The sequence below is a fragment of the Pieris brassicae genome, chromosome Z (assembly GCF_905147105.1).
Source record: "Pieris brassicae chromosome Z, ilPieBrab1.1, whole genome shotgun sequence".
Taxonomy (NCBI): domain Eukaryota; kingdom Metazoa; phylum Arthropoda; class Insecta; order Lepidoptera; family Pieridae; genus Pieris; species Pieris brassicae.
The window spans coordinates 8832477-8856586 of record NC_059680.1 but is presented as its reverse complement, the minus strand read 5'-3'; the positions used below and the strand labels follow the sequence as shown (position 1 = coordinate 8856586).

Sequence of the window (24110 nt, the reverse complement as noted above, 5' to 3'; positions counted from 1 at the left end):
TTACTTTATATTAATTGCACAGAAAAATCAAAAGTTATTGGCGCACTTTCTGAATCTGAATTTGATGCCTTGAGGTAAAGGTAAACTATTAAACTCATAGAAAAAATGTAAATGTTTACTAAAGTGTTATAAAAATGGAAAAAAATTATCATACTTTACCTGCGCAGGCATTTTGTCCAGAAATAATAGAAGATTAAATACAGGATCGTTTATGAGAGAAACGGCGTTTCTTATGATAGAATGCAAGCTGCTTTGAGCAGATTGCAGCAAAGACGTGAGCCACGTTTCAACAGAGCCTTCAGCACGAACCGGCCGTTCAAGCTTGATTTCTTCTCCTTCTGATGATACTATCGATATCATCTTGTTGTATTCTAAAAAATAATATAAATGATATCTGTTTTATAAGGATTTTGTTCAGCAATAATAAGTTTTAAAGGTAAATACGATATTATTAACGAAGCTCAGTTGCTCAGTTGAATGCATGTTAATATAAAGTCAGCAAATCTTTTTGATTTCGTAATGTTGTAATATTTCAAAGTATGATTAAATTGTATACAATACCTATGTCGTGGAATTTTACATATCGAATATTATCAAATATAGATAATAGATGATTTTGTATAGTATGAGAGTCCGATGCTTGTCCAAGAATTTCAAGTAACGCCGGATCTGATACGAAGAAGAATCTTGGAAACATTGTACGTTTTTTCTCCAAATAACCACTTAGACTCTTCTGACAAAGCTCCAATTGTTCTTGCAGATGTGGCAATAATTGTCTAAGTAAGTCATCGCCGACACAGCAAGACACCACGCCAGGTGTTTCATGCGCCCTTTGCATAATCTTTTGCCAAGATTTATCAATTTTCGAGAAGCGTTTTGCTTCCTTTGGCAACTGTTTTGCTATATCACCACCCACAAATACAGCTTCCAAATACACCCACATATTTTGTACTAATAGCCACCGTTCTAGTATTTCATTTGTACTTTGTAAATCATACAACCACTGTTGTATTTGTTTTCTAAATGGTGCATTGTAACTAAAAACATTACAAACATATTAAAAGTGAATTTATTGCATTACGAGTGTTTACATAACTCGACGTTCCGAGTGGTCCATTTATTGTGATATGTCGTAAGGACAAATTAAGAAAGATGTTTAAAGCAATTGTAAGTTTCAAGGTATTTTTGGGTCTTACCGATTGGACAATAAGGAACCTAATATCATAAGACTATCTTCAAGCTGACCGATAGTCTCTGCGGTGGTGTCCCCTCTAAGTAAAAGCTCTCCTCGATTATTAAAGGTTTGGAATGTCAGTTCGTGGACCGACCACTCATTAGTCACCTGCCTTAGTTTTGCCTCGATATCCTTTTCTTTCATTGCTGATATACAAATATCCTGAAAGAAAACACTTCTAACAGTATGCATGAATGTTTAAAGGAAACGATAAGGTCTCATTTAAATTTATTTTTGGAAAATATGAGCTAAAATCAAAACCGGAAATAGGAGTTATAATAAATCTGTTAGACGTTTTTAGGCCCAACGCTTTATCTTAAAAATTAAGTGTATAAATAATAATTTACCTCAATATCTTCTTTATTGGGCAATAATGGAGCCTCCAATATATTCTTTAAGCAAAAGTCTTCGTTATCAAGTTCAAAAATGTATTTAGTTACTTCCATTATCCGTTGCCAGTGACGAGGCTTCATAGCTTTATTGGCCATTAATTCAAGAAGAGGACACATATCATTGAAGTCGTCTATAGTTTTCTTCAGAGCGTAGAAAGCAGGCCATTCTTTAAGACTATGAAAAATCAAATATGAAAAATCTAATTACCTTATTGTGTTTGTCAGTAAAATTTTGACGCATGTAAAATTAAATAACATTACACCAACACATAAAACCGTGATACAGAAATAAAAATAAATTACAGTTTCAATGATATTACCCTTTTGGTAGCTTTCGGCATCGATTTTGGAACTCCATAAGTTCGTTATTGATTTCTTCTATATTCACTTCTCCCCATGGTATATCGTAGTAACTACTAACTCTGTCAATCACGTCATTGTACAGTTTGTACAATTTTTGGAGAAGATTAAGTTCTTTTCTTATTTGAGCAAGTTCAGGATACTCTGTGTGAGGAAGTCCAAATAATTCTTCACCATTTTGATATGTTTGTAATTTTCGCCACATTCCATCGAATCTATTCTGTAAAAATAAATTATAATATACGATCAAAATTTGTAAATTTTAATGAAAGTTATTTTTTATGCTAAATGCAAATCTTAAACGCGCCTATATTTTTCAAAATTTAATCTGTACAATTGAACGATTATACGCCTTACATATTCACGTTCTTATAAGCGTTAAATAGCTGGTAAAAGCTTTGCCCTCCTCACTCATTTTACTTGCCAAATCAGTAGTTCGATCAGAATTAACCGGATTTTTTGAACATGTGTGTATAGATTTAAAAAGTTGATTTGTTTAATTTATGACTGAAATTGCATAATGCAACTATTGCCTCTGCATACTGTATAATGTTTAAAAACTGACGCCTATAAATACGAAGGAATTAGCGGTTAACAGTCATAGCGTATAAACTCGATAATAACAAAGAATAGCGCATTTGAAACAAACTTCAAGAAAATTACGTTTTTTTCTGTAATTTATACCTGAAATAATATCAAACGATCGGAAGCTTCTCGTGGAGTCAGACCTGACTGCATAGGACCTGCATGTCTATACTCGTGACAATAATCTGAATTGTCATCTCTAAACCTTTCCAAGTTATTTTTTAAGTCCTCTTCGAATTGTGGCTGCATTTTTAAAAGCTGAACGTGTGACGCCAGCGCTGTGGCTTGAAGTTGTTGCCACGAATATCTTAAATTATCCACTTGCTCCATATCTTCTTTACTTACTGACAATTCATATCGAGTAATCACGTTGAATGCTTCCTATAAAAACAAACAAAGCTCTCATAAACAACGATTATTTTATAGCCAAAATCGAAATTGTAATGCCCAAAATCGAAATTGAAAATAAACAATAGATATTGCTTTTTGTTCGTGATTTAATCAAGTAAGAGTTACCATCGTACTAGGTTATAATTTTACTAATCGTAAATACATTTAAAAATTATATTAGGCATATATTTGAATATATTAGAATAGAAAATGCACCCCTACGCCTAATTAGGCCTTTCATAGATAAATTAATGTTGGATTACCTCTACAGGATCGATCTTTAGCTCCATATCAACTTCTTGTTCTCTTATCTTCTTTAGCGTTTCCATCACAGTTCTGACGTCATCCAGATCCCGTATAGGCCTTTCCAATTTACGTTCTAAATCATTCATTATAGCATATACATAATCCATTTCACGTTTGTACTTTTTACGCATAGCTTGACTTATTCGGTGAGTACCATCTAGAGGAAAATTAGGGACTTAATATATATTTCGATTTATTATTTATAATTATGGATAGCTAAAAATAGCGCAAAGCAATGTATGTTAGGCCAAATGGCAAGGCACGCGACTGTCAAACCTGCGTTAGATTCAGAACTGTCTACTAATCACCATCAACAACAGAAATTTTAAATCCTTTAATAAACTAAACAGAACACCAGTTGTCCTAGTGGCTTAAGCGTGCCACTCTCGGCTGTGCACAAATGGACTTTCATTCTATCTGCGCATTTAATATTAGCTCGAACGGTGAAGAAAAAATCCAAGCCATAAAGTCGACGGCCTGTATCAGGCACAGGAGGCTGATCACCCACATGCCTATTATATTGACAAAAATCAAACACAACATGATAAATGATCATTAAACGGATACAGAAATCTGAGGCTAATTAGGTTGTAGAGCCACAATTTTTTAAACTAAACTTATCAATGCCTAACGTTCTAATTTTCCATAGCACGCTTATGCATATTTAGAATGATAGATTATATCATTTTTGATTAATAATCACAAACTTTTTAATTCAGTCATTAGTCCCAGCTTTAGTTTTTCTGTAGAAACTGCTAGACAATTTCCGATAACTAGAATGTCCGGCTCCGTAGATAATTTCAGTTCGAGTTCACTGTGTCTTTTCAGAGCAAGTTCAAAATCATTTAAATTCCAGGACAAAAGCTGACGTAAGGTTTTCTCACATTTCCATAGGTAATGATAGGGCCGCCAACGTTTTACTAATGTATTTAGCTCCTAAAATATATATATTTAAGAAAAATGTGATAAACACAGCCAGAAATATAATGGTTTTATAGTTGTGTAATTTAATAACTTATATTGTATTACTTTCGACTTCAACGTACCGTTTTAATATTTTGTGTACATAGAGACAGCAAAGTCAACGTCTTTATGATTTCTTTGTTCTCCATAACATGGCTATAGAAGCTTTTCTGTTGAAATGGAAACATTGGCTTCTCTTCCGACTCCAATCGGTAATATTTCTTCTTCCTCATTTTGGCTGCTTCTATCATTTTCATAGATTTGGCGACATTCATTGGCGCCACTGTTTGAACCTGTTCGTCAAGCTTTGTGACTACTTGGAGTAGCTGGTTGGACTGGTGTCCTGTCAGTTTCTTCCAACTAACCTGAATGTACAAGCGTGCACACGGAAGGAAGTGCAGCAAACAATTCAACAATCGATGGTTGTGTATTTACAAAGGATTTGATAAGCACACCGAGTGTAAGCAAATAAAGAAAAAAGCGTCCAAGCATAGGTTGAATTGCAGACGATTTCACCGTCAGGTCACATAATAAGTGCAAATAATAGACAACACACAACATTCAACACCACAAATTGGAAAAAGAATAAACGAATGTAGAAACCATATCAAGTTATTACAAATATTAGGGCTACAAATAGTTTTTAGACAGACCTGAGTTGAATCTGTACGATGAGCTGAAGGCTAAAATGAGAATATTAAATATATGTTCATCTTCTAGTTACAAACTTAAATGTATTTATTTTAAAACATGTATTTACGACGTGGCAAATTTATCTCAATTGAAAAAAATCTTATTTCACAGTAACCTTCTCAACTTTACCGAGCTTAAAAAAATCTTTGACAGTGTTAGTATACTTTACGAAATATTTTACCCTTGTTGATTTGTCACCGGTCCACTGTGCGACCCCTTTTGATAATCCAGATATGTGTTTTCCGGCCAATACTAAGACCTCTTGAATTTCTTCTAGAGTCGGTTTGACCAAAACATTTGGTATAACTAGAGCAGCGTGTAGCAAGAAAATTGGTTTCTTGGCGTAACCTAATAAACATGATTAATTTTAACTTATAATCGGTATTTTTAAGTAAATAATATAGGATGTAGAAGAAGATTTGCTATTTTATATAAGCCCAATTTGTAGTAACTAAGTGACGACAGTTCCTACAGAAACCCATCGACAGGGAACTGTCTGAAAACATCTAACAAAAAATTTGCATCATGAACTTTTTAATTTAATGGCCTTGTTTGTGCGGCAATAAATAAATAATAATTAATTGTTGGATATGTTAATTCATTAGTTTTGACCTGCTACTTTTTAACAATAAAATTTCTGTGTTGAAGTTGAATTAATTTCTCCGTATAACTCAAAAGCTCAAACTTCTCACAAACAACGTGAATTTCAAACATGAGAAATTTATTCTTGTCTATCGTAATATTTCTAATTAACTACAAGCGTTCGGTCCCGCAAAGCGGTTCTAGTTTAGCAGCTATTTTGTACATGTACTTCGTGTCTCCAATCGTGGCTCGTGCACTCACACATTCAAAACTGGGGCTTAAACTAGAAGAACAAATCACGAAAAAAGGCCTACCACGATGTTGTGCCTACACCGTACCAGAGTTTCAGATATACCGAGGAGATGAAAGGCTTATACTGCGCTTGTTCATGGTTCAGACATGCGTAGTTCAAACCATTCCAGCCACAAACAACTTACCTCAACAACTTTTTTGAAGTTCGAAAATACACTTTTAAACTTTAAAATAGCTAACACATTTTCAAAATAATTATAAGTATTATACTTGATATATTATTGGTAAGATTCTTAAGACCAGTTAAACTTAATTCGGAATATTTAATTGACATTCTAAAGTTTCTCAGTAGGTTTAAGTGAAATTGAGAAATTGTATACCGAGTAAATAATAAGTAAACAGTTTATTATGGTTATGAATGAGAAATCTTTAGTCTATCTTTCGCTATAAAAGTATTTTTTTATTTCTTGTGTATGTATATTTTTTTGTTTTTGTACCAAGGAATAAAATATATATTTTCATTATTTATTAAATGTTATAGTAAAAAAATATTTTTTTAGCAAGCATGTTTTGTTAAGAATCTATATTTATAAAAATAAATCCCAACGGCATCACGCGTGAACGGCTGGACCGATTTCGCTCTTTTTTTTGTGTTTGTCTTATGAAAGAAAAAAATAAGAATATTGTGCGGAAAATTAGAAATTTTAAGAACACATTTTTTGCGATAGCAATTATTTTCAGTGCATAGCGCAATTCATATACATATTATGACAATTCAAACTTTTTTGATGTATTCGTATGGCGTTTAACATAACTCAATGTGCTGCAAATATCGTTAAAGAGGATGTAAGAAAAATTAATATTGTTATAAACAAATGCTTCGATATGAGTATTATTATATTGATAAAATAATTACAGTCGCTTATTATTTGTGGCATTAATCTTGAAAATCCATCTAGAAACACAAAAAGAATATGGTATATCATATAGCATTAGAATAAATAAACACTTTGATCCTGAAATATTTTTGTAGATAATAAAATCGAAATCAATATTCATAGACAGGACAATGTAAAACGTTATTTATTTGTGCCGTTGTGTATTCATCATTGTTATTTTTTAAGATATTTTTTTTCAATATTCAATTTAACTTCTCTCTTTTATGCGATAAATAGCCGTTGCGGTAAATTGCGGATTTGGAAGCTGAGAATTTCTATCCGCACGAGTACTAAGAACGTATGAAGTAAAAGAGGTATTAACGAGTGCCATTACGCAGGCGCAGTATGTAGCTAGGGGCTGGTAGTGGCTTGGAGCCAGCGCGCCAAAAGTTTGTATTGTATATCGCGTAAGGATTTTGTTTTTATTCGTCATTTCGTTAGATTCGTAGCATGATGCTAATAATATGCGCGACACCTGTTTTCGAAGTCGTAGTATTTTTCAAATTGTAATTTTTACATTCAACATTATTACATTCTTTTTATCCTTACAGTATTCCTAATTTTACTATATTTTTTAATCTTTTGTATAACATTTTATGTATGTTATTATTATATTTCTCTTACAATAAATACGCATTTAATGTCTTTTAATAAGGTTTTAATTATCATTGGAATGAATGAAATATTTATTTACCAGAAGTTATAAAGTCTCGGGAAACATTCGTGAGGACATTCGCCTATTTAAACAAGATTTTTAAATGTAATTTAATAATAACTTAGGTATGTTTGATGTTCCCCAAATTACAAGGAGGGTTATTTTTTAAAACTAAAAAAAGAGACAGTAAAAGTAGCAGCCGCAGTACGGGCTAAATACGGGTTTGCGGCTGAGAATTTGTATCCGCATCGGTACCGGGAACGTATAACATGAAAGATATTATGAGATGAGTTTTGGATTACGCAGGCGCAGAAGAATAGTTAGGATATAGAATAAAAAAGTAGGAGTTTGTTTGTGAGCGAAGCTCACGCCGAGCGTTTGTAAAAATACAGAACTTACATTCGCAAAAGCCAGGAACATATAAATTGAAAGAGGTTGTGAGGAATGCCAATACGCAAGCGCAGTAGTAAGTAGTGTCTTGTGCGTGGTGTAAAAGTTTGTAGCGGGTGGAATCGAGCCTCAGGGCCTTTACACATTGGCGGTAAGCGAACGATTTGAAAGCGCAGCGCACACGCGCAGACGCCGCGACGAGGTCGCGAGCTCGCGGTATAACTTCCGCGTTTTGTACACTCAGTAGCAAAATGGATTGTGACCATGAAACACTGCTGCTGGCTTTGTTACTTCGAAGATGCAAGAAGCGAAAGCGAGCGCAATGACGAATATGAGAGATTCCATTATCAAGTAATGGACTGGGAGAGAGTGACTGCAATGCTACTATGCGACTACAAACGAGTTAAAAATAATCCTAAAAAGATTCGGTCCTACCTGCGAATGACCAGTTCTACATTGTACGAGTTTGATGTGTTTGATACAAAATGACTTACGACATGAGAAACACGGGTCTAAGAAAGTCAGTGTTTCCAGATGAAAGTCTCGTTATTACTTTAAGGAAATTTTTAATATACAGCGTGATTTTCGTTAAAGTACACAGGGAAATGGGAGAAACCTACAATTATCGATTTTTTTTTTTAATTTTACAAGCTGTTAACACCTAAACCGGTTTCACCAGGTAGCAAATGTCACTAATCACCACAATGCAATAGCGAATCCCGAGTAGAGAGTAATTACTGTATTATTTTGTGGGCGAGTGAACAAAATGGCGCCGCGAGCACGCCGCGATGGCGATGGCGCAATCGCGTCGCTTTCAAATCGCCCGCTAATCGCCAGTGTGAAAGGCACTTACTTAGTCTGAGATACGCAAGCGCAGTAGTTTATGGTTCACCGTGGCGTGAAAGTTTGTAGAGAGATAGGATAGATAGATGGTGGAATACGAGCCTTAGTCTGAGAATTTCTATTTCCGAAAACCAGGAACATATAAATTGAAAGCGGTTGTGAAGAATGATACGCAAGCGCAGTAGTTTGTGGCTCACCGTGGCGTAAGTTTGTAGAGGGAGGGGGTGGGTGGGGGTCTTTAGAATACGACACTGGGGCTGAGATATTTCCATTTGCGAAAACTAGGAACGTATAAATTCAAAGAGGTCGTGAGGTATGAAATACGCAAGCGCAGTAGTTTGTGGCTCACCGTGGCGTAAAAGTTTGTAGAGGGAGGGGGTGGGTGGGGGTCTTTAGAATACGACACTGGGGCTGAGATATTTCCATTTGCGAAAACTAGGAACGTATAAATTCAAAGAGGTCGTGAGGTATGAAATACGCAAGCGCAGTAGTTTGTGGCTCACCGTGGCGTAAAAGTTTGTAGAGGGAGGGGGTGGGTGGGGGTCTTTAGAATACGACACTGGGGCTGAGATATTTCCATTTGCGAAAACTAGGAACGTATAAATTCAAAGAGGTCGTGAGGTATGAAATACGCAAGCGCAGTAGTTTGTGGCTCAGCGTGGCGTAAAAGTGTTTTTTTTATAAATCGAGTTTGGAATACGATACTGGGGCTGAGAATGTCCATTTGCGAAAACTAGGAACGTATAAATTCAAAGAGGTCGTGAGGTATGAAATACGCAAGCGCAGTAGTTTGTGGCTCACCGTGGCGTAAAAGTTTGTAGAGGGAGGAGGTGGGTGGGGTTCTTTAGAATACGACACTGGGGTTGAGATATTTCCATTTGCGAAAACCGGGAACATATAAATTGAAAGAGGTCATGAGGAATGATAATACGCAAGCGCAGTAGTAGTTTTTGTGGCTCAGCGTGTCTTAAAAATTGTTTGTTTGTAAGCAGGTAAAATAGGTTGGGGCTGAGATATTTTCATTTGCGAAAACCAGGAACATATAAAATGAAAGAGGTTGTGAGGAATGATAATACGCAAGCGCAGTAGTATGTGGCTTAGCGTGGCGTAAAAGTTTGTACAGATTGGAGAAACGAGCCTTAGTCTGCGAATTTCCATTTGCGAAAACCAGGAACATATAAATTGGAAGAGGTCGTGAGGAATGATAATACACAAGCGCAGTACTTAGTGGCTCAGCGTAGAATTTTTTTTTTTATAAATCGGGTTCGGAATACGAGACTGGGGCTGAGAATTTCCATTAGAGAAAACCAGGAACATATAAATTGAAAGAGGTTGTGAGGAATACAAAGGATTAATACGCAAGCGCAGTAGTAAGTAGTTTGTGTGGCTCAGCGTGGCGTAAAAGTTTGGTAAGAGGGTGGAGGAGGAACACGAGACTGGGGCTGAGATATTACCATTCGCGAAAACCAGAAACGTATAAATTGAAAGAGGTCGTGAGAAATGATAGATAATACGCAAGCGCAGAAGCTTGCGAATCAGCGTAGCGTAAAAAGTTTGTAGCTTCTTGTGGCGTTGCATTTTAGTTTTATTCGTAGTTCCGTCTACGCTCGTAGCATTATATTTACTTCTTGTTTTTTTGTTTATTGTTAGGTTAGGGTTTTAATACTCAAAAATGTATATTTTCTATTTGTCATAATATATTTAAACATTAATTACGTGTAAATATTTAAATATACTAAGTTGGTAAATGTTCTAAGTTACCTAGCTGCCCCCGCGAACTTCGTTTCTCCTTAATGTGGTTTTAGTTAGCCTTAATACCGTGACACGAAAGAATAATTTCGCTGTATTATTGCCACTATCATTTGAATTTGATTTACACTTCGGTCTAAGTAACACGTGGTTGATTATGCTAACACAAAAAGTAGAAATAATTTAATTTCACGATATTTCGTTTAATACAAAGTAAATTTAATGTATACTTTATCCTCAATAACACGTGGTAATCATGATATGGAATTGTAGCTTATATGACACGTTTGTCGGTTTACCATAGCAGTGCCATCTATTGATTACTTACTCAATCCAGTCGAAAAGTATCGACATCTGTTAGAATCTTTTGGAGTTAACAGATAATTGTGACTGTCAATTAGTTATAGGCAAATAATTTGCAATAAAATAAAATTGCGACTATAAATAAAGATCTAAGCTATCCTATCTCTTAAGTTGGACCAGACTGCTCACGGTGTGCCAATTTAATTTATAATCGGTTAAGTAATTTAAGAGACCATCGCTGACAAACATCGTGACAGGAGATTTATATATATTAAGATAATATGAAAACGGAAATTTAAGAGTTATTACATATGAGATCCTTATTATTTATTTAAGTATAATAATTGGATTTACTAAAACAGTTACCAGTGGCTTCGAAGTCTTGCGAAATCTGTTTAATGATGAGGTCTAAGGCTCTTCTCGTTACTTTAATCAGGACATCAATAACTTTTCTACTGTAGTAACGACGCATTTCACTCACAGCATTTTTCACCATTTCCTACGAATTATTTGATTCTAAATAAAATGACTAAAAGTAATAGTTTTTTATCTTGACATAAACAAATATTTTAATTAATTTTTTATTGAATAGCGCTTTACTAAAATTACTGTAGATAATAACCACGATACACTATATTTTGTTGTTATCTGTTGCAGTTTTTGAATTCAAAGTTCTTACTTGCATACTTTTGGACAGTCCACCTGCGGGTATGGACAATAATCTATGTGGACTTTCAAAGCATTCCCAAACTGCAGACCAATCTTGTTGTCCGCTGCTTGTTGATTCGTTTAGTGTTGATACTGTAGCGCTACCATGAACATCATCTACGGATAGTTCAATTTTTTTAATCAATATTACACCAGATATAAAAATATAGTTTTGGTTTATTCTTTATACGCAACATTTTACGTAATGAAAACGAGGTGTTAACTTTTATAGTAACGTAACAGCACTTGAGGTTAAATCTAATTGAAATAGGGTTTGTCTCGGTGTTTTCGTGTCTGTAACTGCACACATTAAAATTTTAAAATTATTATGCTCAAAAATATTCAAGCTCTATGAAGTTTATATTGAATACTGTTGTGTTTAATCTACCTTCGGCAATCAAAAATTCAAAATCAGGATTTATTTCAGCCGGCTTGATTTGTTGAGCTGCTTTCTTAACCAGATCTAAAACCTCCTCGACCGCCTCTTCTACCATAAGACTTTTTCTATTTAATTCCACACACGCATTCCTGTATAAATAACGTATGTTTTACACTTAAATATCGGTTTTTATATAAATAAAAAAACAGGTCAGAAGTCACTTACCGACATTTTGTCTCGACATATTCAATAAATTCATCTACAGCCCACGGAGTTTCTTCTAAATTAGGAACAAGAGAAGTAAGTTTTGTTCATCGTTATTCATCGAAATTTCAAAAGCTACTAAGGAAAATTACAACATTTACACCAAGCCACGAAGGCGGTTGAAATAGATGTACGAGATCACAAGAGTCATATCTGGCAATTCTAGCGGGGATTAAAGTTGTCATAAACAAAAAAGAACTGTGCCAGTTAGGGGCCGTCTGTCACTAGAGTTAAATATTATAGTTAAAGTTAGAGTTTACCTGGTAAAGTTATCAACGTAACTTCCTGCATTCCGGATAGTACGTAAATAATTCTATTCGTATAAATATCATGAACTCTAGTTACAAGTACATCAAAGCTATTAATAGCAGCATTAGCTCTATCCACAAACTCCTTCCAATCCTCGCTTGTCCACGTAACTGAACGCAGTCCTGGGAGGAGAAGAGAGGAAAGACGAACCACTTGTGGGAGCAAAAGTGGGCGAACTTCTAGTTTTACTTGGCGTACGCATCGTAAATAGTCTTCTAATAGAAACTAAAAATTATTTTCTTTATTATAAATTATTTTAAATGGATAAGTTTCTTCTCTATACGTCATAGCGCTTACATTTGTGCAAAGAAAAATATTTCTAAAACTCCTTCCCTGGAACTGAGCTACAAATTACCGAGTTATCATTACCATAGAAGTATCCTAGGCTTTATAACATCATGCTACTGTCCGACGCACGTAAAACTGCACGGGACCAGTTCGTGCATAGGAAAATTAATAACTTTAATTTCTAGATGTGACACTAAAATAAATTCGAATGAGTCCCTAACATAAGTAAACTATTCTATTTTTTTTTGTATTTTAATGTAACGAAGTGTTAATAAATAAATAAAATAAACAACACTCTATTTATATTCTGAAAATATCCCCTAACATTTATTACCTGTAAAGAATCATTGACGAGTGTAAAGTAATTCTTCTTCGAGTATAGAGAATGACATACGATTGGGAGGTCTATGCCCATCTTAACGAGACAGTCCGATTCCCTAATTAGCAATTTTATGGTATGATCAAGATTCACACCTATTTGACCAGTGTCGTCGATTTTAAGTAATGTATTATTAAGGCTGTCGTCAACATCCCACACCTAAAACATATATTATGAGTATATTGGATAAGCCGAAATCGGATACTATAGAATTCACGTATAATTTCATATTATTTTATATAACGTAAAATATTTGTATTCGCTATCTATGCAAATCCAAATTAATTATTCGACTTCAATTTTAATATCCACATCAGTCCAAATAAGCATTCTAAGTTTGACTAATATTATAGTTAGTTAATCGTAGTAAACTAACTAATCTTATACATATAAAACAATTAATTATTGTCCAGAATTAAGTCCAATAAAGTCTAAATTAATTATTACTATTATTTTTCTGTTCAATTTGGAAAAATATTAGAAATATATTTAATTTACATTTTGATTCATCCATACAGCACTCATAGTTGTCTCATAATTGTGAATGAGGCTTTTCGTTGCCTGATATTTCCGCAGCATGTCGGCAGCAGCAGGTAAAGCACGTAAAACTGGATGTGCACAAACGCTCTCCACGGTCTCAGTCATATTATACATCAAACATCTCGCCCATTTTATTCGACCTGAATTGTTATTTATATGGTTACCAGTAAACCAGTAAACATATAAACAGTAAAAGTACTTTTATTAAAAAGGTGAAGTTATTAAGTAACCCGATTTAAATAAAGAAGTAAGCAAGAACTTCTTGACATTGAGTTATTATGATAATGGCATTGACTCATATCGATTAACGAATATGTAACAAACTGATTTATATTTACTCCATTTTCAACAGTAAACTGTTGTTAATAATATGTTTACATAAAAAAAAATATTTTATTAATATTATTATAGTTTTGCGAAAGGGCCAACCCCAGGTTTCACTAAAACACGTTCGCACCAGGACTTCAGAATTGTATAGGAGTCTGTCCTACCTACGTCTATCGGCCACGGTTATAGGCGATTCTCAATAAACTACACGTGTAAACACCAAGGCACTAGAGTTATACAAGAAATCTTTTTAACATCTAGAAAACTTTTTTTAATGCTTTTCTTTTAGTATTTATTAAATTGTTAACAATTAGTATATAGTATTAAAATCAAATAAATAGTAATATTAATAAAACAATAATTTGATTTTATTTTTGAAAAATGATGAATGAGATAAATTCTATTATTTAAATAGAATCACCCTTAACTAACTAAATAAGTCTAAATATCTTTTAACTTTGGTAATTTTCCGTCTCTTTCTGTTAAATTGTGTTTACGTGTGATAATAACTTTAGAGAAGAATCTTCCAGACCAGAAGATTTTAAGGTGTGAGTTAAATCTAACCGCGCTTTACGATGATTTTAGTTATAGTAAAAAAGTTTACTACTACTAATGAGAACTCAACTTTATTGAGGAGAGTGGCGCGCCACAATCAATAATAATAACGACAAAAGTTCGCCCGCCGCATTGAGCCACACTCTCACCAGGAAAACATAACTTGACAGGAAAAATTTCTCGCATGTCGGATGTATTGATTGGGGCGCGCATAGCCGACATATCTGAAACCACAAAAGCGCGGATGTAGCCGAACGCTTTGAGCCACACTCTCACCCGGAAAACATAAATTGGCAGGAATAATTTCTCCCATGCTGGATATCGATTGGGGCTCGCCGCATCCGAGCTACAAAAGTGTGTATAGCCGAATGCTTTGAGCCGCACTCTCACCAGGGAAATATAAATCGTCCGGGTATGGTTTCAGCCCCTCCTACATACCCGATTGTGGCGCGTCATAATCGATATCTCAAACTACAAAACCAAAGCTTTGAGCCACGTTCTTATGAGGAAAACATAATGCGACAGGAGATAGTTTTCCCCCTCCCCTTAACAGTTGTTAAACTATAGTGCGCATGTGCATAGCTTCTTTACCAACCAACGACGCGCCAACAAATACCAGATGAACATGGGATACTAGAAGTTTTACCTCAAAAGTTTGTACAAACTTGTTATTCTAAACTTAGCGCCAATTTAATACTTCATATTTTACGTTCGTTTAAAAAAGAAAACCTTTTTCACACTTAGATCTGTTCAATTTCTTAATCTTATAAATTGGCTAGGAAATGCTTCAATGGGCTTACCAGCAACGGGTGAATAATTTCTGGGCAGTGGTGGATCCTCTTTTTGCCTTTTAAACATTTTCATTATTTTATCTACCTCCTTTTCGCTGTACTTTAATACTCTACCATATTTTTCATTTAGTTTTATTATCTGAATCTTCTGGCTGACCTTAGTAGAAAAAAATGTGTCGCGTTATACTAATGTTCATTAAAGTTCTTTACTTTCTCTAGTCCGAAAAATACATGATTGTGATTATGAAAAGAATAGTTTTAGTGGTTGATGGTGTTTCAACCCCTGTCACTAGGATAAAGTTAGTCCTGCACCTGTTGTAAACACGTATTGGTGTGCAGCAATTCTGTGTGTAGTGTATGCGGTCTCATTTGAATACTATTTAAATGTCCTTAATAAATGGCTATTATCAATACAGATTAGACGCCGCGCCGTGGCGTGGCCGTAATAAAATGTATAATTTCTTTACAAATCTCACCTTTTCAAATCTTGTTAAAAATTTAATTCCTTGAGGGGTTTCCCATACACTAGAGAAATTAATTTCTATTGTGCTTCCGATCGACTCACGTAATGCATTAGTTTTGTCTTGGAATGCCTGATAATCTTTATCGAAGTCATCGTTGCGATAGTCAAGGTAGTCATATTGGCACGTTGTCACTGCTTTCTTTGCCTCTTCAAATGCGTGCATAGCTTCTTCAAGATCTAGCATAAATATTTGACAATAACTATTTTCGACTCGATACTTATTTGATAAATATTTCAATAATATACTTGTATCACAATAAAAATATGTATAGTTAAAAGAGCAACACTGCTCACTGTGAGCAGTGTTGCCCTAGTGGCTTCAGCGTGCCTCTCATCCCTGAGGTCGAAGGTTTGATCCACAGCTGTGCACCAATGGACTTTCTACGTCAGGAAACAGGCTTGCTTTAGACCCAAAAAGTGTGTCAGGCTCTGGAGGCTGATCACCCACTTGCCTATTTGATTGAAATGATCATGAATACCTACCTAGACCTAAAAAGGTTGTAGCGCCAATGATTTAGTTTATAGTAAGTGAAAATGAAACTTATAAACAAACCCTCAACGGATGCTCTATCAGACACAAACATTATTAGTATTTAAATAACTATATAGATACCTTCTCCCAATAAAAGCCCTTCCATACGTTTCTCAAACAGGTGATTATAGTCATCCATCAAATCAAACATCGTAATTATTTTATTCAACCGTTTACAAAATGTATCGAACTTTCCAAATACATAATTCTCAGAGAAACTAAATTGCTCCGTATTCGGCAAAAACGGCTGATTCTTGACAAATATATATGTATCTCTATATGTTTTGTTCAAATTGATGCAGTGCATTAGTTTGTTCCTTACGAGGTCACGATCTTGAGACCATATAGTATCTTTGAAACGGCATGTTATATACTGCTTACATGTTTCTATCATTTGATTCGTTATCTAAAATATTTATTGTTGATTTTTCAAAACAGTTAACGGTATTTATTTCTTGGTAGGAAACAGCCTGATTCACTGAGGTTCTATTTCAGGTGGAACAATAATTGTATCTACAAAAAGTTAGGTGCAAACGAACTTCGAAACACGAAATTTCGGGAATTTTACACACAATTCCAAGATGTAATATTCCTGAATACTTACACACTTTAGCTGGTTTTTGAATACATCTTGTATGCCCTAAGGTAGTTTTCGAGGTAAATAAAGCAACAAATGTCTTAGTTTAAAATCACACAGAGACTCGGTGTCAAATGAAATAGTGAAAGATACGCATGACTTAACTCACCTTAACCATAAGAGATGATATTCTCTCTGACGTATTATAGAATTGTGATACACTATGAATCAATCTAACGGTTTGTAATAAGCTTAGTATGGAATCTTTGATGTTTACAGGATCGTCCAAGTAGAGAGTGTGACAACATTTTTCCATGGCTTGCACAAACTTCGCGTTGTCTTTAGCTTCGTTATAACAAAAAGTAATTTTGTGATCGGTGTCTCGCCAGAGTTTTATCACTTTGGAATTAGCTAATTGGAGGCATGTCAGGGTTAGTTGAACTTCATGGTCCTAAAAATATTACATATGTATAATAAGTCATATACTCATGACAAAGATATGAATTGATAATTTAGTTATTGCTGACCGAAGTATTGATTATTATTGGCAGGAGGCTAAGCTGACGTTAAGTGACACTAACATTGGTAGAGGGCCCGAAAGTACGTTGCCAGCTTTTTAAGAGTTGGTACGCGCTTTTTTCGAAAGACAGCCGTTGGTATACATAACTATAACTGTATCACATTTATATTTCCTCGCTGTGTGCACATACTCCATCTTCGTGTAGTTAAAACCTTGGTACTTACTTGTAAGTATGAAACAAGCTGGGAAAACTGCGCTCCTCTTTTCTTCCAATACTCCAGTTCGTCTTGAGGGCCACTTGAATCAACTTCACGTCTCAACTGCTCGCTTTCACTGAGAATCTGAAGGAATAATAATCTTTTATTAAGATTGGAGACAGTTTACACTGTCGTATTAAATTTATTATGCCTATAAACCAAACCAATGCATTTCCTTACTTGTGAAAGTATTATTACAAGAAAAGAAAGAGTTACACAAGTGGCTATATATATGATCAAAATTACTTTTTTAGTATCTTTGATAAACTTATTCATGCAAAAAATATTTTTCGTCTAACTCTATAATCAATGGTTACTCCAGTGTCTCACTTAATTCGATGCAGTGAGCCCTGTTCGATGTAAATCTAAGATTTTACAAAACATTGCTTTGTTATGGAATAGGAGCTTCAGCGACCCCCAAAGAGAGCAGTCTTGGCATCCCATTGGCACCCATATTCCCATTTTAGTAAGTGCATCGCTTGGAGTAATTTGGAGAGGAAGGTGATGAGCTTCCCACACACACTAAATGAAACGCGACACACGTCCGGCGTGGGCCGCTTCTCCTACAAAGAGTTTAGTGACTTAGGAGTAGGATGGCTATTAAATTTTTACTTGAAATTAATAAAAATGCAATAGACATCCGTGAAATTTACTTTAAAAATAAATAACCACCTCCATGATTTTCTTAATCCATTCAGTGACACGATCCTCTAACATTGTGATTGTATTAAGATTTTTAGTCATTTCCTTAAGCTCCGTGTGGTCTTGCAAATTCGCCATTAACGCTTGTCCATCATCGAAAAGATTTACTTGGTTACAAACATCTTCACACACTGTAACATAACATTTTATTTTAATTGTTAATTTAAATATAATTGACGTAGTATTATTAACCGTATGTTTATAATTGCAAATTACAATGATCGTTTAAGTTTTTCGGATTTAAGATATTTTCACTTCTAATTTCGTATTTAATTTACCGAACACTTCCCAATTGCAAATACTCTCTTATAGTGTGTGTATTAAATATCTAATAAACAGGAAAAATAAATAATATACGTTACTCTTGATCTAGAAATTAATGAAACATTTTCAATAGGTATTAGAATATACATAAACAAAGAATGTATTTTAATACATAATGAGAAAAAATGTGATACTAAAAAAACTAATTTAATATTAATTTTAGCTTGTTGCAATCTTAATTTATAAACATTGTTTTTTTTATTTAATTAAAGAATTACCTTTAAGAGCACTACAGAAAGATCTTAACCCTGGCAACAATTGGTTCTTAACAATCGGAAATTTGGTCTCATCTTCGTCACCGTCTGTGCTTGGGTGGGCTAATGCGTTCATATACACGTGCTCCATCACACGTTCTATAGCAGTTACGAGACCAACTTGTTCGGCATTCAAAATCCCACAAAAACTAAAATATTAATATTAATCTAGTGCTTCCTGTCTGCTGAAGGTGTTGAAAAGAATTAAAGTGACTGTTAAGCCCATATAGGTGCTGTAAAATTCGAAATGTTATATCCCCTATTATTATGGATTTAATTTAAAAACCGTCAGTTATGGTTATTATGTGATTGAATAATTAGTTTAAACACTTACAGATCTTTATGAAATCCTTCCTCTGGTAACTGCTTGCTTACATTAATCCTGAACATATAAATACAAACACCTGTAAATTTAACATCCCAACCATCGGAAAGAAAAAGCTTCTTCTTCAATGTTATTTGTGGAGGCGGCTGTTTTCCTTGCCCTTGCTGTCTTGGCTTTGTGTTTTCAGGCTGGGGTCGGGCTTCTACTTCCTCCACATCTTGATAATACCATAATAATTTATTTCTCATATGCGGCAGAAATAACTGATTGATGTCATCTAACTGTAAATAAATAGTTCAATAGATAACTACCTCAGTTGTTAACTTATCAATAATGATTTTGTTATTAAATAGAAAACACTAGGATAGATTAGTCCGGGTTGTTATCGTCTATTAAGCTTAAAACATATTTTAGAAGCGTTTAGACCATTTATTTAGTGTATCATATTTATAAGTTTAGATAGATCTTCTAAATAACACATCGCTTTAATAAACGCAAGGTTTTTTTACGTATATTAAATTCAAAACTTAGTAGATACTAAAATTATTTTATACGTTTATTAACGTTTACGTTTAGCCTAAGAAAACCTTGTTTACCATATTCCCCTCGAATACGTGATCCATTATAGCATGTCTCGGTAATCCAGTGCCGTCGATAAGTAGCTGGAAAGTGAACTCCAGCCGAGGGTCCATTTCCCCCCGTCGAGCTTTCCGTTCGCATTCTTCTCGCCTTTTCTAAAATAAAACATTCCGTCAAACAACTTTAGTACTGGCAATATAATGTACCGTATTTCTTTAAAAACCTGAAGAATATCCATAACATCTTCTTCTTCTTCTTCCTCGCTAGAACCAGGTTTTATACCATGAACAAACATTTTGAATTATATTTAAGGGTTTTAGATAAAAAAAAAATTTTTGAAGTATTCCTTGTAAGTTTGAAGAGACGACTTCTGTTCAATGTTGTTTTGTAACTAAGCTTAGTCAAAACTATTCTAATTTATGTAAATTAACGGAAAAGTGACGGGGTGTCATTAGAGGTAGGGAGCACAAGGAGAGTCGTGTTCATTTGCAATACCGAATAAAATACCTAAAGCACGCAAAGCTTGATAAACCCTAATAGAAACAGCTATTTTCTTCGCTGTAAAATTTTATAAGCGTTTAAGAAACGATTTCAGTTTTTTATTTACACTATATTGCTATTGCAATATTAACTTCTTAATAATTCTTCACAGTTTAAAAAAGCGTTTGATCATACGTTGGTTTTAAAAATGTTATATATAACAATGAAAATCAAACAGGACTTTTAAACTGTATTTTAGATTTAGAAAAAGTGACTTTTAAAGAAGTTTTACATAATATCTATAAAATCCCATCTTGTAAATGAAGGAATATAATATACAACTGGGTTGTTCCAGGTTTTAGTAGTTCATATTTTTCAATTTAAATATTAAAAAGCGAGCTTAATTCTAATCTGCACGTATAATCTAAAATAGTCTGTTCACTTACATAAAATTTAATTGACGAAGTTGGAATAAGTCTCTTTTACTTACGAAGTTACTGATGAACCGGCCAACCATGGACATATCCATGGTTAAATGAGGATAAAAGTGGCACCTTTTAATCAAGTGAGCGTAATTTAATGCGATATTATGGTTTGTAGTACAGTACTAGTAAAATATTAATTATTTTAATTTAATTTTATATTAAGGAAATATAGTTTCCAACCGTAACCGAATCGTTGAATGCGTGCAAAAGAAATCTGTGAACTAAGGTTAAAGAAACGCGATACACCATTAAATGAATTCACATTTTATGCTCACATGGCAACTGATAAGGATCTGTCGTGCCTTCGGATGATAAAGTAGCGTTTGCCACGAATAACCATAAAAACTATGAAAAATATAGTATCTTTGGCTATTTATGTCCCTTTTCGTAAGCTTTTAAAGGTAATATTGAGCTACACTACTTTCTTTGGAATAACTTTCTTACTTCCTTATTTCGTACACATTCTATTTTCTTTGCCATTATACCGTGTGTTTTCAGACATGTTTGAGGAACGGGTGTCGCACAAGGCTTAATTCATCGTAAGTATAAAATATTTGTATTAATTAAATATTGGCACCTATTTAGATCCTAAACCTTTGGATCATCATCATCCATGGCTATACCTCTTGTGGGCCTTAGCCTCCTCAAGTACACTTCGCCGTCGCAATCTATTCAGAGCTTCACATTTCTAATTGCGTACCCCTATTGTTTCGAGGTCCTTCACAACTCCATCCTACCAACGTAGCCTCGGTCTTCCGGGTTTTCTCTTGCCACCAGGTTGTGAGTTTAGTAAGGACCTTGGGGTTCTGTCGTTCGCCATTCGATGCACATGTCCCAGCCACTTGAGCCCGTTATATTCTATGAATTGGACCATGTTGGCGTCGTCTAGGATGTTATAAAGTTCCTCATTGTAGCGAATACGCCAAACACCTTCGTCGCAAACAGGACGAAAAATTCTTCGAAGAATCTTCGTCCGAATATTGGTAGATAGTTCCGGTGACCTCAGAGCTGGTGCTTTCCTCGCTCAACGAATAAGTATCGCAATACAGCGAGGAAACGCTGCCAGGGTTAAAGGTATATTACCACCAAACTTTATAAATTTGTAGTTATTAATGTATAATTATTATATTAATATTACTATGTAGGGTAAAAATTGTAACATACTATATAATTACAAACACTTTGGGCAAATAATAAAAACGAACGCCTTAGGATGTAGGACTTCTAACACATTCATTTCAATATTAACATACTAAAAAGCATACAATGCTTTTGTTTTGCGTAATCTGTAGCTTTGGAAATAGATAGAGAGAATGGCGAGACTAATTTTGTTCAGCTAACTGTGGTGATAATACCTTTGTGGATAAGGCCGTTAGACATTGGGCAGTTAGTCTATTTTTGTTTATTGATTTTATAGGCAAGTAGGTGATCAACCTTCAGTGTCCAATTTTGAGTATAAACGCCATTACAAGGATGAATACTTTCAATATGTCATAACGAATTAACAAAGGATGACACGTAGCATAGTCAATGTACGTATAATGCGATATGCTATAATGTTCGGGGAATTAAGAATTACTTTAAGTTTTTAATTATAATTTATTAAGGTAATAATCACAGGGGCCGCATCTTAGAGTAATAAATTTGTATATATCTTTATTGGTATAATGTATGTAAGATGTGGATAAATATTTTTTATTTATTATATTATTATAATAATAATGTTTATATTAATGAGGGTGTTAGTTTTTTCACAGATCACAAATTATATCACGTGAAATAGTTTAATAAACTATATCGATTTATTATATGTTACTTGTAAAAAGTCTTGTTAACTATTACTCAAGTCATCCGCAGAAGCTTAAAAAGTACTGAAATTAATTTAAAATACGTTTGAAAAATATATAAATTTTATGAAAAGATTATGAACCAGATATTTGTAAAATATCTTGACGCAGTTAAACATATTTTTATTGAACATAATACATACGCATATACATGTACCTGCACAACTTCCGAATCAACCATTTCAATGCACAACTCACTCAATTTTACAAGAAGAAATCCGTAATATTATTTCCGTGTTCGGCACATGTATAGCTCCGCGTATTTTTGACTGACTCGCAGTTGATTCGTGTTATTTGTATGACAAAAAATTGCTTACATAAAGTGTACTAGCAGTACTTTTATAGACGCTTATCATGTTTTTGACGTAAGATTTGTATGCAAAAATGCCGTGATAGAAGGCTGTGTAATAAAGCATAAACCCACATTGGTAAATACATGATATGAACGAGCATATATTATATATAAAAAACCCCGAGCTCGTACAAAGTTGGATTGTGTAGCATAAAAACTATTTTATTAAATAAAAATTAATCTTAGCCTTTCCTTCCCAATGACCGCGAAACTGAATTTCAACGCCCAGTATCCCGATGCTAGCTGATGCTTTAAGGAGAGTGTTATCAAAGAGAGGAGTAGCGACAAAGGGTGTATTTTCTTAACGGAAAACGCGCAAACTTGTGTCTTCTTGGGGTTATATTGGACTAGATTTAGTCTACCCCAATTCGAAATTCCACGTAGCAGAGTTTCGACTTCAGACACAGGATTGTTCCGTTACACATAGATAACTGAGAAATACGTGCCCAGACAGTGTAAAGAGTATCGCCAGTGCGGTCCGCATAAAAATTAATGTTGCTATGTTGCAACATATCATCAATATGCAGAATAAACAGGGTCGGGGATAGGACACAGCCTTTTGGATTGTGCCCTAGTATTCACATGCTCCTTTGATGACGATCGTGATGCTCCTATCAGCGAGAAAGCTGGAAATCCAGTTGTATAATTTCACGGGAAGTCTATAGCTTCGAGATCAGTGCTTTGTGCCATACACGATCGATGGTTTTTGCTATGTCCAAACTTACCACCAGCTCCACCCCCTTGGACTCAATTGCCTCTGCCCACAAATATGTAAGGTATGCAATGAGGTCACCAGCTGAGTGACCACAGCGAAAGCCTATCAGTACGGCTAATCTCACTCACTAGAGGTTTCAGGAGCTGGCAGTTCCTAATGCTTTTGATTATTTTCAAGAACAAGGAGTTTATTCTATTTGTCTATTGATCGCAAACGTTGGTTTAAAATTTCTACGTAGGTAAAAATTTGTTATGAAAGGAAATTATATTGTTTGCATTTTTTCATATATTACTGATAATTATTTAACAAGTTATCTTTGCTTGGATAATTATTTGGATAAGAATTTAAGTCACCTACCCGGCTGTTTAAGAGCAGGGTTTGAACTTCGATGTCATATCCTGAGAGATGCGTAAATTAATTTCCGCCTCGGATATCAAAAGAGAAAGCTATCATACCTCAGTGT

General features: G+C 34.4%; 1 protein-coding gene across 1 annotated transcript in view; it reads right to left on the bottom strand.

The window, feature by feature from the left end:
- LOC123718980 (dynein axonemal heavy chain 5) overlaps positions 1-20063 on the bottom strand; it is a 33358-nt gene extending 13295 nt beyond the window's left edge. Inside the window, exons 1-27 of the mRNA XM_045676009.1 lie at positions 19992-20063; positions 19786-19923; positions 19199-19470; positions 18910-19013; positions 18257-18417; positions 17552-17668; positions 16977-17258; positions 16312-16636; positions 15652-15875; positions 15185-15332; positions 13461-13642; positions 12918-13121; positions 12247-12520; positions 11948-12002; positions 11732-11871; positions 11315-11460; positions 11002-11134; positions 5053-5271; positions 4314-4513; positions 3975-4203; positions 3225-3424; positions 2671-2952; positions 1947-2206; positions 1582-1801; positions 1197-1396; positions 562-1037; positions 160-371 (exon numbers count right to left, since the gene is read on the bottom strand). Coding sequence (XP_045531965.1) covers positions 160-371; positions 562-1037; positions 1197-1396; positions 1582-1801; positions 1947-2206; positions 2671-2952; positions 3225-3424; positions 3975-4203; positions 4314-4513; positions 5053-5271; positions 11002-11134; positions 11315-11460; positions 11732-11871; positions 11948-12002; positions 12247-12520; positions 12918-13121; positions 13461-13642; positions 15185-15332; positions 15652-15875; positions 16312-16636; positions 16977-17258; positions 17552-17668; positions 18257-18417; positions 18910-19013; positions 19199-19470; positions 19786-19923; positions 19992-20063 — 5475 coding nt within the window. The remainder of the gene's footprint in view (positions 1-159; positions 372-561; positions 1038-1196; positions 1397-1581; positions 1802-1946; positions 2207-2670; positions 2953-3224; positions 3425-3974; positions 4204-4313; positions 4514-5052; positions 5272-11001; positions 11135-11314; positions 11461-11731; positions 11872-11947; positions 12003-12246; positions 12521-12917; positions 13122-13460; positions 13643-15184; positions 15333-15651; positions 15876-16311; positions 16637-16976; positions 17259-17551; positions 17669-18256; positions 18418-18909; positions 19014-19198; positions 19471-19785; positions 19924-19991) is intronic.
- Positions 20064-24110: the final 4047 nt, after the last annotated feature.